The 13,770-nt window shown below is 32.4% G+C and overlaps 2 protein-coding genes and 1 non-coding gene across 3 annotated transcripts; all 3 read right to left on the bottom strand.

The window, feature by feature from the left end:
• Positions 1–821: 821 nt before the first annotated feature.
• Positions 822–1,835, bottom strand: LOC122312452 (40S ribosomal protein S27-2-like). The gene is made up of 4 exons (XM_043127061.1): positions 1,673–1,835; positions 1,449–1,550; positions 1,342–1,370; positions 822–1,166 (listed from the first exon to the last, which is right to left on the bottom strand). The coding sequence occupies exons 1-4, from the start codon at positions 1,673–1,675 to the stop codon at positions 1,040–1,042; spliced, it is 261 nt and encodes an 86-aa protein (XP_042982995.1). The 5' UTR covers positions 1,676–1,835; the 3' UTR covers positions 822–1,039.
• A 187-nt stretch (positions 1,836–2,022) lies between these two features.
• TRNAL-AAG lies at positions 2,023–2,103 on the bottom strand. Its single transcript has one exon. It is a non-coding gene; the product is annotated as a tRNA-Leu (tRNA).
• A 3,214-nt stretch (positions 2,104–5,317) lies between these two features.
• LOC122312752 lies at positions 5,318–12,992 on the bottom strand. Its single transcript, XM_043127412.1, has 10 exons — positions 12,929–12,992; positions 11,702–12,186; positions 11,308–11,403; positions 10,513–11,170; positions 9,088–10,424; positions 8,205–8,981; positions 7,206–8,063; positions 6,127–6,397; positions 5,581–5,659; positions 5,318–5,480 (listed from the first exon to the last, which is right to left on the bottom strand). Exons 1-10 carry the CDS (start codon positions 12,990–12,992, stop codon positions 5,318–5,320), a joined length of 4,788 nt encoding a protein of 1,595 aa, XP_042983346.1.
• Positions 12,993–13,770: the final 778 nt, after the last annotated feature.

Below are 13,770 nucleotides of genomic sequence, written 5' to 3'. Positions count from 1 at the left end.
TTGGATCAAAATCCAAGGTCATCCAAAATAACTTAAAGGGTGCAACCTAGTTGGCTGGCAAGCTTGGAATGAACTGCATACTCAACTATCTTGAACTCAATTTCTCACTATAAGAATTTAGCCTGATATATGGTTTTGGCAGGTGGAGTTGTGTATCCAGGATTTACCACCAATCGTGGGTCTGAAGGGCCTGCCTGATGGGGTCCCTCATTGTCAAGAAAAACCTGCTCCCTCATGGTAAAACAACAAAATTGAACTGACAGACCCTACGGTTTTGAATATTAACCGATAATTAATTATCAAAGAACTATAACATGAACAGAAAGAACACAATCATTATCAAACAAGTCTTAAGACCTTAAAATGTAGAAAAATTGTGGTTTACAACAAACATTACTACCATTGTTCTCGTCTTTTTAACAAATTCTCGATTTTTACATATACAAAAACAAGTTTTCCACTTTCAATAAATCCAAGGAACAAGGTTTCTAAGTAGTTTTCATGCTTGTTTGATAAAAACCCAAAAGTTCCCAAGGGAAGAAAATTTAGGTTCATGACTTTTTAAGTTCAAGATGTTTGTCCACCTTCGCACTGGTGGAGGTCCTAGAAAGAAAAAATTGTAGACAAGAAGACAGCAATCATCATACTAATATTTAAAAAGAAAATAAATAAAACCCCTTTACAAAGACAATTATATAGCAGGGAAATTTTAGCACATGGACTATTATCTGAACAAAACTTAAATTCTGCGAACAATCGGTCAATAACATCAGAAGACATATAAAGCCTTCAAATCCAAACAAGACAGGGCAACCTCCACATGAGTAATAACGATAATATAAGATTGATATATAATCAATAATGTCAAAAAAAACCCGATTCCATCGCACAGAACAAGATTAAAAGATAACAAAACTAATGTACCCACAGATGTCTAAAACTTCTTCCTAACAAATTCCATATTTTGGAAATCAAAACCACAAAAAAGGAAACCATGCGCGCCTCACTTGAACTCGATTAGAAGATAATCAACAAGGAATTAATCCCCCTTCCTCCTGAAAGAGCAACCTTCAGTTAGCCTAGCGCGCCCACCAGTCGGCTGGCACAGCACCGTCTGGCAGTTCCCACAAACTACCACTGTTTGCGAGTGACTGAACACCGTAGTTCTGCATATATTTGATTCACGTTTTCAATTTTGGTTTAGTTTATAAAGATAAACATCAAGCAGGATTTTATTTGTATATTGATTAAAAAACCATAAAATCACAAGCAAGGTCTGGCACCCCGAGTTTTATGACAGATAATTAATAGCGGTACTAAATAATTGATCGCAGAACTTACATGTTGAAACATCCTTGGCACTTCACGTCCTGGATAAATTTAAAAGAAATATCAATAGCAGAATTCAAAACAGATTCAAAAAATTCAAACAAGATACGGATAATTACCATGAAGAATGAGTTCGGCGATTGAACGAGACGCTTGAGCTTGTGCTTCTTCTTCTCCAGCTCGGCCGGAGGGTTGAGCAGATCGATGTCATTTTGAAGTACCTGAACAATCCAATATACAATGAAGACATCAACGCAAAATCAAAGACAGCGAAGAGTGGGAGAAGCGATTCGGATCAGAACACAGATGTAAAGAAAAGCTGGCTAAGAGGTATCGGCCTCACCATCTTAAACAGATTGGGACTAACACTGAGATTCCGCAAACCCTAGAAGAAACCCTGCCGAGAGCGAGCAAGCTAGTCTCTATTAACTGGCAAGAGGAAATAACGTGGCGGACTATAGGACGTATATAAAGGGCAATATAAAAGATGAGGGCCGTTGGATCAGTAAATAATTATATCTGAGCGCTTGATTTGTGCTTTCTCGAGGCGTCTAGGGCAACAATGAGTTCCGGGGTATAAACGTCCATTAACTATATCATTCCAACGCTTGTCGTTTTGTCTTTCATATGAGAACTTCATATCCGCGCTTCATCCCGAGGTCGCAACGAGGGAACAGAAACAAAAAATAATAATGTTGAGAGTGGGATTTGAACCCACGCCCTTTCGGACCAGAACCTTAATCTGGCGCCTTAGACCAACTCGGCCATCTCAACATTGATGTTCCTTCGCACTACTATTTGTAGCTATTTTTGGGTTCTGTTCACCATCCCCTTCCATTGCGTGCTAGATGGATGTTAAGGCTTGGTTTATATGTGCGTTGTAAATTGTAATGGTGCAAGGAAACCTCAACGAGGTCCGAATGGACAAACTACCACCGGATATCATAAGAACTGCTTATTTATTTTTAGTTATTTATAAGGCACGGTGCCAGTTTTTTATAATTTGAAAATTAATTTAAACTAAATTATATATATTTATAATTTTTTTATATTATATCATATATCTTATACTAAATTATTAATTAATATAACAAGAAATTCTAATCTCATTATTCAAATCCATTCATCTTATAACATAAAATTAATATAATATGTGATATAACATAGAATTAATCTTATAATTTTTAATATAACATATAAATTTTAATTTTATAATATAAAATAAATATAACATGAAATTTTAATCTTAAACATAGACATTAATATTAAGATATTAATATAGACTTACTATATATACATTTTTGACATAATAAATTATAATATATATTCTTTTTGTAGATATATTTTTACACATTTGATCATATATACTCATATAAAAAGTTTAGAACTTATATAAATTATAAATAATTAATTCAATACTATATTAGTATGTGTTAATTTTAATAAAGTAATATACTTATACGATAATATATATATAAATAATCTAATAGTTTAGTATATGTAAATATCATATTATTACTGACATAAAACCGACTAAAACTGAAAAAATTAAAAATTTCGATTTCAATTTCGATAGTGAATCGGTCGGTATCAGTTCTTAAATTTTCAAAACTGGTATATACTAATTCGGATCTAAAAAATATACAAAACTGAACATGTTACATCTTTAGTTATTTCTTGCTAAAATATTTTTTTTTTTTCGTTATAAATAGTCATTTTCATCATAAATAACTAGTGATAAATGTTCATTTTTCTTTTTTCTTGTATTGACACTAAAAGGAAATTGTAACTTTGTAACAGTCCAACCAATCTCTTCCTTAAGTGTTCCATTTTTCAAAGGAAGAAATCACGCCTCCGGAATGAAGTGCAACCAATCACTTTAGAAGATCCTTAGCAAATAGCTAACAGTCTCTACAGCTCCCTCCTATATAAAGTATTTCAAAACTTTTGGCACAATGTCGTAGATAGCTAGCTTGGCACGTACTCGTATCACATAGTGTGCGGCACTTATGCTCTTGGGGAAGATCGCATTATAATTTCTCTATGCTTTCGAGGGTTGTCCTTGCAATGGTGTTCTTGCTAACATGGTCCGCAACACATGTCAACGGCCAGAATGCACCAGACCCATGGCAGTGCTTCTATAAATGTGGTGAATCAGAAGTCTCATGCATGGACAAATGTCCCGGAATGGTACTATCGCTGACACCAGATCCTGACGCTTGTTTCACACAATGCGAAAACTCATTCATGAAGTGCATCCAATCATGCAAGGGCTCCTCGATACCTCATCCGAAAATGATGCCATAAATGATCTAGAATGCCTCGATCATAACGTACTCGAAGTTTAAAGGTTCAGCTTAATATATATATATATTCTAGTACAAATAAATGTGTGTATCGTGCACTAGCTAGCTTTCATGAGAAAATAAATGAAGGTTGGTTACAAAACAAGTCTACTTTTACTTATAAGAATAAAATGGATTGACGTCTAAATGGGGTGAACGTAGGAATCAGAGATTGATTTTCTCGAGTAAAATATTTTATGCCAATTGCGATAGGCTATAGCACAATCCAATATTTTCTTTGGGCTTTCAGGTATATGTGGTTGCAAAGCAATTTCAAATGTTTGGTGCTGTATACAGCCCAAAGACATAATCGCGGGCTTGGAATGTGAACTTCCAAAATGGAATCTTTCGGCCATTTTAATTGTTTTTCTCAGGCCCAAGACCTTGCGTTCCTTCTTAGTCCCGTGATTATTAGGTAAATATTAAACAACTTTTTTGTTCATCATTAATATATCACGTATTTGATAGGAGAAAAAAATATAATATATAATGTGTAAAAATAATGAATAGAATTTATATATATATATATACTAGTAGAATTAAAACGTCTAAGGGAATTTTGCCTAGTGGAGGCAAACTATAAATGTAAAACTTTTCTATGAAAGCAAATAATAGTATAAAAGAAAAATATAGCAATTGTGTTAAAACATCTGTATGTCTTAAAAATTAGAATATAACAAGTTGTCTTCTACAACAATAATAGATTGTGGCACCCAAAGACATGGACCATGGTTGAAAGTCTGATGTACAACCTTCACTGCTAAATCAACATAAAATGATAAAAAAATATATATATGAGTCCTTTGATGTTTTTATTCTGATCCATCATTTTATGTCATCCTGTACAGCATCAATAGAGACAACATTGAAATTCTTGAACTGCTTTTGGTTGAGTCGATCAAGGTCTACAAAAAGTTCAATCTTCCATTCTTTCTGTGAAACTTGTGCCACAAGATTTTCTATATATGGCAAATGTTCCTGCAAAGGGAATTTTTAATTATAATTGCATAATTAATAAAAATTTAAATAACTTATATGCTGTAAATTTATGTCTTCTAAATTAACACAAATTTTTGAATGCAATGTTTTTAATTAAATTACTATGCATGTTATAAATAAAAATAAAATTGACATAATAGACAAGTATATAAAAATCAATTTCAACGATTTTTATTATAATTTACTTTTAAAAGTTTTTTTAATATAAACCTCAATGTATTTATAGATAATGTATTAAATATGTTAAAAATTTTGAGATAGATTTTTTTACTCGCAACAATAAAGTGAATGGAAAATAAGAAGATGTACATCTCCAGTATCAGCTATAAATTTGTTGGAAATATCATTTTAAGTTAGAATCAATAAAAACTATACATTAAATCTATTACATAAATTATCAAACAAAAGATTTGAAAGATACATACCGTGGTTGGGAAATGCTTTCGTGTTTGCAATGGTAACAAAGGAATGTATCATTGTAATCATATCAAGTTTCTTTATTAAAACCAATACATGATATGTAAAAAAATATCTGGCGCAAATCAACCACAATTATCTTCGCCTTTATCCAAAATTTTGTTTTCTGCATCACATTAGAGACAATTTTTTAGAAGAATTGATTATATAAATATTTGAATCTGTTACTAAGAATAGGATTTTACCGCCATGGGTTGCAAACTTTTGATGAATTCAGCAACATCACAATTCTTAATTATTTCCCGAATGCCAACAGAAGATAGAGATGCAGATGGGTGTGTCAAGTTTTTTGCAATAATACTCTTGAACAATAAATCATTAATCGCTGCCCTTAAAATTCAAAAAACAAATACAAAATAAGAAATAAAAATATGAAAATTTCAATATTCAAATTGTATGAAACAAATAATGACTTATTTGTAATGATTACCACTCTTGTAATGAAGTTGTCTCAGGAATAACAGGATTGATCATAAATTTACTTTTCGGACGTGATGATAGAGATAATCCTTCATTAGAAATAGGCATCATAATTAATGCAAGTATATACAATGTAAAAGAAAATATAAGAATGTTAATTATTAAAAATACCATTATAAGAACCAACTCTTATTTTGGTTCCAAGTATAATTGGCTTTGTCTCAATCATTTCCGAGATTTTTTTGCATTCATCTTGCACGAATCGACCCCACATAGTTAAACATATGAGGTTTAAGCTACAAAATTGGAATAAAAAAAATTAGCAAAATATGCAAGAAATAAAAATTGGAACATAATTCAAAAAGAGTGAACTATTAAAAAAATATTTTTACCCTTGATCGATAACATATATCTCTTGAATAGTTGTTGGTCCATGTGCTAAAGTTATCTCTCTACATGGCTTGATTTGGATTGCAACAGCTAAAATGTCTGACAAATAAGATTTAAATTTTTATTATATTGATAATTAAATATTCTAAAATAAAGAGTGAATTACCTATTTCTGCAATTGAATTCTTGTAAGCATCTAATTCATTGAATGGAATGAGTTGGTACTTTGGTGGCTCCAATTGTCCTTCATCCTTTGGAACTTCCTCAATTATCGTTTTAGCATTCAAGATCCATTGATATTCATATATTTCAATTCTATACTTCGGATCCAATGGCTTCACATATGTATTACTAATGTAATATGACTGGAAAATGTGCAAAGTATCTTGTCGCGAGTTAATATCCTTATCAAATATTGTAGCTTGCAGCTGATTTCCCTGTATAATATAAAAAATTGTAACAAATAATTTACAAAAAATAAATTGTAATAAATAATTGAGTATAATGATTTTCTTTAATTTTAAATTGTTTTGAGTTATGTGTAAAATTTTTGTTTTTAAATGTGTTACAGGAAGATAACTAAATTAATAGAACATCGTCGACATTTATATAAGGAAGCCAAAGATTTAAAAAGTCAAACATCAAAAGACCCAACAAATTAGCAGTAAAAAAATAAAAAATAAAAACAAAACTCAATAGATAGAATGCAAAAATAACAAAATCATTTACCAGTTTTTAATCCACTAAAAAAAATATAGGACAATAGATAGAAATAAATATTATACCTCTGGATCAATCAATGTTAGGCTTTGGTACTTCACTGGTGAGCGTTGGCCTGTTCGTTTGGGTGACTTTTCTGCCACAATCATTTTGATTTTTCAGTCTCTTGTACTTGGAGTGATATCTTTTATTGATGTATAAACCGTCCGCATATTTAAAACTGTTCACACACAAAAATATTAAATGTGTAAGTATAGTCAACGCAATATTAAATTAAAAAAATTGCAAAGAGAATTTAAGAGTATAATAAATTAAAAAATACAATACTAAATATACAGAAAAGAAAATTCTATTAAGTGCACAATGTTGTTGAAGTAATTAATTAAACTGAAATTATACAATCGAATCATTACCCATTTAACATTAATCTAAAGATGATAATCTTAATAATTCCATATAGACAATATTTTTTGTGCAGTTCTTTTCTGATCGTTCAGTTGACAATGGCCGTATTAAAATCCTTACTGTAGATGCAGTCTTTGCCCTTGATAAAGCCACATATAATTGACCATGTGAGAAAACAGGTTGAAGTAAATATATTCCAACAAAATCCAATGTTTGCCCTTGTGACTTATTTATAATCATTGCAAAACTTAATCTGATAGGAAACTGAGTTCGTTTGAATGGAAAGCCACTATTTTCATCAACATTTGGTAAGAATGGGATCCTTGGAATAAAGACCCTTTTTCCGCTGTGATGCCCAACTGCGATTTTTGCATCAATGACATTTTGATCAAAAGCCCGACAAATTAGACGTGTTCTGTTGCATAGTCCTTCTGAAGGATTAATGTTTCTAAGCAGCATGATAGGACAGTTTATCTTCAGTAACAATTCATGAGGAGGAAGTCCATTTGGGGTTAGAGTATTTAAAAAATCTTCCATAATTGACTGTTCAGATGTATCTATTGCTTCATCAAATCTATAATATCGCTTAATCTCATCAGGAAATCTATGAATTAGTAATGCATTTATTTCATCAATATAACTGTTATTTGGTGTTAATATGGCCCGATTCATCATAACTGAAATATTTATTGAATATTCATGAATATCATGGAAAACAGCATCTATTAAATAATCCAAAGAAGTACAGTCATCTTCGTAAGGAACAAGCATGCCATCAAGAATTTTTATAGTTTCATCAACTGTGATTGGTGGCATTTCGTTGCCCAATTCTAACACATATTCTGAAAAGACTGGATCCAATCTTGCTCGCATATTTTCAGTCAAATGAAACTTGATCAATGTAGGCCACAAGTAAGAAGAAACCAAACTGGCGTCAACATGTTCTTGTCTTGTTCCTTTACGAACCACAGGTAAAACCTGGCGAAAATCTCCACAAAAAACGACAACTTTTCCATCGAATGTTAACTCTGAATCATTAATGTCTCATAGCATTTTATCTAATGCTTGAATATGTTGTTTTCTTGACATAGGGGCCTCATCCCATATAATTAACCTTGCCACACGTAGTAACTTTGCGATGGCACTTTGTTTACTGACACAACATATGCTATGTTCATCAGTATCTAGTGGAATCTTAAAGCGCGAGTGTGCTGTTCGACCTCCAGGAATGATGGATGCAGCAACACCAGATGAAGCAGTTGCAAGTGCGACTAATTTTCTTGATCTTACTGCGGCAAGAAGTGCCTTGTACAGGAATGTCTTCCCCGTCCCAGCAGGGCCATCGACAAAGAATGTAGCAGCTTCATTAGAAAAAACCTTTCCCAAAACTGAATTATAGACATGTCGTTGTTTACTATTAAGGGTTTCTGATGCAACAATATCTTCTTCTGGAATTTCAACAGCCAATTCATCATGGATTTCCCTAGATTCGAGTTGGTCTTCACCAAAACAAATGTTGTCATCAAGAAGATGGAACGAATTCATGTCTTTCCCCATTGATTCAAGTGTAAAAGAGATTGAGCGCAAAACTTGCATTCTTACATTCGACATAGAATCTTCAGTCGATCTAAAATCAACTGACATATCTTGCTCAAAACGTTCCCAAAGCTCTCTCGGATTGGTTGGATTACAATAAACCAAAATAGTTGCAAATAGTCGTCTCAAACTGAACGGCATTTGATATAGAGATGCTTTATGTAAACAATCTTGTAAGCTACTGTCTCTTTGTAGCAAACCATGCATAGTTGCTGCCTCACGAAATGTTGGAGCCACGACACCATCAACTGTCCTAAGATCTTCAAACGACAAAGGTCCTCTTACATGATTTAGCAATATCTACAGATAATACCTCCCACCTTCAAATGGATTTGCTGTAACAATTCGACCTATAACAGTTTTTTTTTTTCCGACGAGTCCACTCTTTGTATTGTTGGCTCCAAACATAAAATTCTGGAAATTCTTTGTATAACAATGTCCTGGCATTTTCATCTACTTGGTTTAATGCAAAGAATTCTGTTAACATTGATTTTGCAGATCGATCAGAGTTGAGAACATTGATTAAGTCTTCATTTGCTCGAAAAGTTACTTGGTGTTTATCCTCAACATGTAAATGTAAGCTATATACTGATGGGTACATTTCATTAACAATGAAGCCGTATATTCTCCACATAGCTTCAGGTGGAGCAATCCATCGGGCCGATTGGAATTGTTGGATTTCGTCAAATTGTTGATTGGTTTGTTCGGAAACCAAATTGAAAGCAACACGATCATGCCCTTTGTAAACGTACTTATAAAGATATTTGACTGCTTTTATCGTAGAACAAATCTCCACATTAATGTGACAGTCAAATGTTGCAAGCAAATATGGATTATATGGAACGACCCAATGGTTATCCAAATTATGGCCTCTCAGTTTGACAGTTATTCTATTGTCAGAACGCTTATATATTGGGAAGCAATCATTTCCAACAGTCGTACCTGATGCATAACTTTTTGGATATTGGCTTTTGCAACAACTATTTTTTTTCATGCAAACATTTGTTGGATTCAACACTCCACATGGTCCATGCATCATATGCTTGATAACAGCATTATGCAAGTGCAAATTTGTATTTTTATCAGGTATTTCTGCCGATACAATCTCATCAAAAGATTCAGGAGCATAGAGTTTCCAATTCCTCTGTAATATAATTAAAAAATGCGCATGTGGAAGCTCTCTTTTTTGGTGCTCAATAACATAAACATATGCCGAGACTTTTCCAAATATCTGCTGCTTGAATAATCGATCCTTTAATTCTTCTAATTTTGCACGAAAGACCCGAGCAACCAAATCAGGCTGATTTTGACTCTCCTCATGCAGGCATAATTCATTTGAAATTTCTTGCCAGTTTGGATTGCACGTCATTGTTAAAAAAATGTCTGGTTTACCATAACGCTGAACTAAAGCCATTGCTTCCATATATCTTTTTCGCATATCTCTTGGACCCCCAATAAATGACGAAGGCAGAATAATCCGTTTTCCAACATTAGAAGCATCAGTTTCCCCAAGTGTAATGGTATCAACAATACCTTGATATAACTCAGATCGAATATGTTGTTGTTTGCTATGGAAATAATCTAATCTTAACGTCTCGATCTTAACATACATATCGACAACAAATTGTTGCAATAGGCGACCAGACAGTAACAAAATTGATCTGACATTTTCTCTGATTTGTAACTTGTAGCAATAATATTCACGACACGAAACAATTGGATCCTTCCTTTTTCTGTTCAATGCTGCAAAAGTTGTAGGGGAATGAAATATTATAAAATTGGATGTCTATAAACTAAGTACAAAATGAGAAGATTAAGATTACACTATAACCTCGATGTTCTCTTCTAAGTAATTCTTCTGCTGATATTGATCGGGTTGTTTCGTTACTTGTTAATGTGCTTCCTCTATTGACCCTTTGAATGCCTTGGTGCCAACCAGTATCGCCAAGAGGAAATAACAACGGATACTGAAGTGGATCATAGCAGCCAAAACAATATTGAACTATATGACTTCCACCAGAATGACTAAAGACACAAATGTCTCGTCCTCTTAGCTGATCTGCATCTTCATTTTCAACCCATATTGCTGCAACTTGTGAAGATGTCGGGACATTGAATACACGTTGATCTAGACCAACATCTGATCTTATATGATTTACTTGATTTTCCAAATTTGACAAATCACCAAGAGACCAAAAGAACAGAGAATATGGATTGATGTGAAGAATATCAATGAGTTGAGCTATAATTGATGGATTCATTCTGTTTGAATCAGAAATGCGATTTTCTAATTCATACTCCGTATCATAGAAATACAATTGAAGATAAGAAGGACGACCATTTAAAGGGATTAAATCATTGATATAGTGATAGATCTGTCCCTGAGTTCGAAATGTATAAATTCTTTTATTCCGTCTGCAAAGATCTTCATCGAATTTAACTCCAAAGGATGTAAACGCGAACTTGTTATTATAAGTCCGAACATAGGTCTAAAAATGCGTAGATTCATCTATATTAGAGGTGAAAAGATCATAAAGTTGATCAGGAACGACATTTGTAGCCAAAGAAATTGTCCCATCAGCACAACAAAATTCGTTTGTTTCATGATAGAATCGCTTTGCTTTACAATGTCTGCAACAAGGCACATACGGCAAAGAATATGCTTCAGATGGCACGACTTGTAATAATTGCCTAAGTCCAACAGAGCGGCGATGCCCCTCACCTATTGAGTTCAAAAGTTAATATAAGACAATAGGTGTAAACTCATCGATTGTTTTTTGAATGATTTGACCAAAGACACTACTGGAAGAGTGACAAGAGTTGAGAATGGCATCAGAAGAATGAATAATATAATTATACTGGTTTCTTACCCCCTACAAGGTGGCGATATACTTGTTTCAAAACTTGACTGTTCCTGAACAACACATGGAGCCTATTTGAATAGAATGTTCTCAAATTTCAATGAAAAAGAACAGAAGGATGTTTGAATACGAAAGATGACAAAATAATTTCAGGAAAACCTGTTGAATTAGAAACTGATTAGAGACGATTGTTTCATCTATGTATGTATTTCCTGATTTACGTGTCAGAAAATCCATAGAATGACTCGGACAATTTGAACGATATGTCACATTGTTTAATGATGAAGTTGCCTCTGAATTAACCACACAGAGATTTACACCAGGAGGAACACATACTTCATGAGATGAAATCAGTTCACCGATGTCAATATCAGAATGGAAAATCCGTTGTCTCTTTGACACCTTTTGTAGAACAGTAAAGTCTTGAATGATGTTTATATGTTGGACATCATCATTTGAACGTTCATCAATTGATATAGTCAGTTGATCACCATCAAACGAAGTTGAATCTTTTATTTGGAGGGAATCGCTGCTAGATGCCTTTTTTTTAGCATATATTTCTCTCCGTTTTCTACGGAGTTCATCCTTTTTCTCTTTTGGTAAATCTTTATACGGGATATTCTCCGCCCGTTGTTTTCTTTGATCTTCAAAAAATAATCTCCAAACTTAACTTTTACAAAACTAATATTACTATTTCAAAACAAATGCTACATAACTTATTAACACAAGCTTACCACTACTCATTATGTTAACGAAGCAAATGATTCTTCCAAAAGTTGGATACTGTTCCACACAACCAAAATTAAATGAATAAATAATAATTACTTAATGCGAAATCCATACCTCCATGATGCATTTTAAATGCTATAAACAATTTCGTTGATTCATATGTTGAAAAATACATACAACCAAATTATTTATACTTTAAATCAACAAGCAAATGAAGATAAGAAAATAACACATGAAATGAAAAAATACCATGAAAATGGAACTTATAAAAAGCATAGATCGATATCACATATCAAAATTCTTGAATAAAATATTTCTCAAAATTAATTTGCCATTCAAAGCAAGGATCCACAAAAAAATTATAAGTAGGGACTAGCAAAAAGAGATATATAATATATATATATATATATATATATATATATATATATATATATATATATATATAAAGGCACTTACAGGTCTTGAAATGAACAATAGAGAGTCTTTTATATATTTAGATCTCTTGATGAGGACAATTCCTGTTTAGACACAAAAGGCATTGTAAGTTTTAATTGTATTATATATATATATATACATACATATATATACACAGGCAGATTATGTGTAGGCAGATTTTCCTTACCATAAAAAAAGAAATAAAACTAAGGAAATACGTACCTTCTGAAACAAAAACTGAATCAGCTATGCGAGACCAAGTTAGAAGTGAACACAAATGAGCCATAAAGACCGTTTTAAGGTGCCTGTTATTCTTAATCATCCAGACGTCCTATCACCCTGTCAAATCAAAACATAATTTGATGAATTTTTGTCGCTTTTCATGTTTGTTTCCTATAAGGTAGGCCAGTACGTACGTAGTGCAATAATTCAACATCGATCATGATAATGATTCCATATTTTTATAACTATTATTATATCTATATGTAACATATTTTTTGCATGAGAATAATGCTTTTACATATCATGGATTATTTTGAAACTTATCATGGATTATTTTAAGAAGTCTTTATAGTGAAAATATCAAAAGCAAAGGAACATTCATATCTTGTGTGTACAAGCAGGATAGATATTGTCGGGGTAAAACCAGATTGATATGAGTCATGATTGGTTTGAGAAATTACGTGCAGCTCCCGACCATGGGGCTATATATACATAGGATTCATATACCACGTACCCCCCATTTACCAAGCTTAGGATTTATTATATATATTAATAAAAAATTCAAAAAACAAATATATATTTTTTTATTTAAGTAGATCAATATGTCAATATTTTTTATGTGGTGTGTCAATAAAAAAACATGTTAATTGATTTATTATTTTATATTTTAAATGAGTTGTGCTACTTTTAAGTCTAGTACTATGCCAACACACCATTTATTGTGTGATAAAGGAACGTCGAGATAAGGATAAGAGTGATATAAGAATATTATTTAATACTGAAATTACTATTTTAGATGAGAAAGCAAAGACGATTACTGTGGATCGAATGCATGTGGCATT

This window comes from Carya illinoinensis, chromosome 6 (genome assembly GCF_018687715.1).
Source record: "Carya illinoinensis cultivar Pawnee chromosome 6, C.illinoinensisPawnee_v1, whole genome shotgun sequence".
Lineage (NCBI taxonomy): Eukaryota > Viridiplantae > Streptophyta > Magnoliopsida > Fagales > Juglandaceae > Carya > Carya illinoinensis.
This window is presented reverse-complemented; position numbering and strand designations above follow the sequence as displayed.

What these genes read in the sequence shown, in the direction of transcription:
- LOC122312452 (XM_043127061.1), bottom strand. An exon ending in CGCCGAACTCATTCTTCATG is followed by an intron (nt 1,371 to 1,448) that starts GTAATTATCCGT and finishes AAATTTATCCAG; the next exon opens with GACGTGAAGTGCCAAGGATG. An exon ending in TGCCAAGGATGTTTCAACAT is followed by an intron (nt 1,167 to 1,341) that starts GTAAGTTCTGCG and finishes AAATATATGCAG; the next exon opens with AACTACGGTGTTCAGTCACT.
- LOC122312752 (XM_043127412.1), bottom strand. Translation starts at nt 12,992, where the DNA reads ATGGCTCATTTGTGTTCACTTCTAACTTGGTCTCGCATAGCTGATTCA. An exon ending in GGGCAAAGACTGCATCTACA is followed by an intron (nt 6,398 to 7,205) that starts GTAAGGATTTTA and finishes TATATTATACAG; the next exon opens with GGAAATCAGCTGCAAGCTAC. An exon ending in ACAACTTCATTACAAGAGTG is followed by an intron (nt 5,481 to 5,580) that starts GTAATCATTACA and finishes TTGAATTTTAAG; the next exon opens with GGCAGCGATTAATGATTTAT.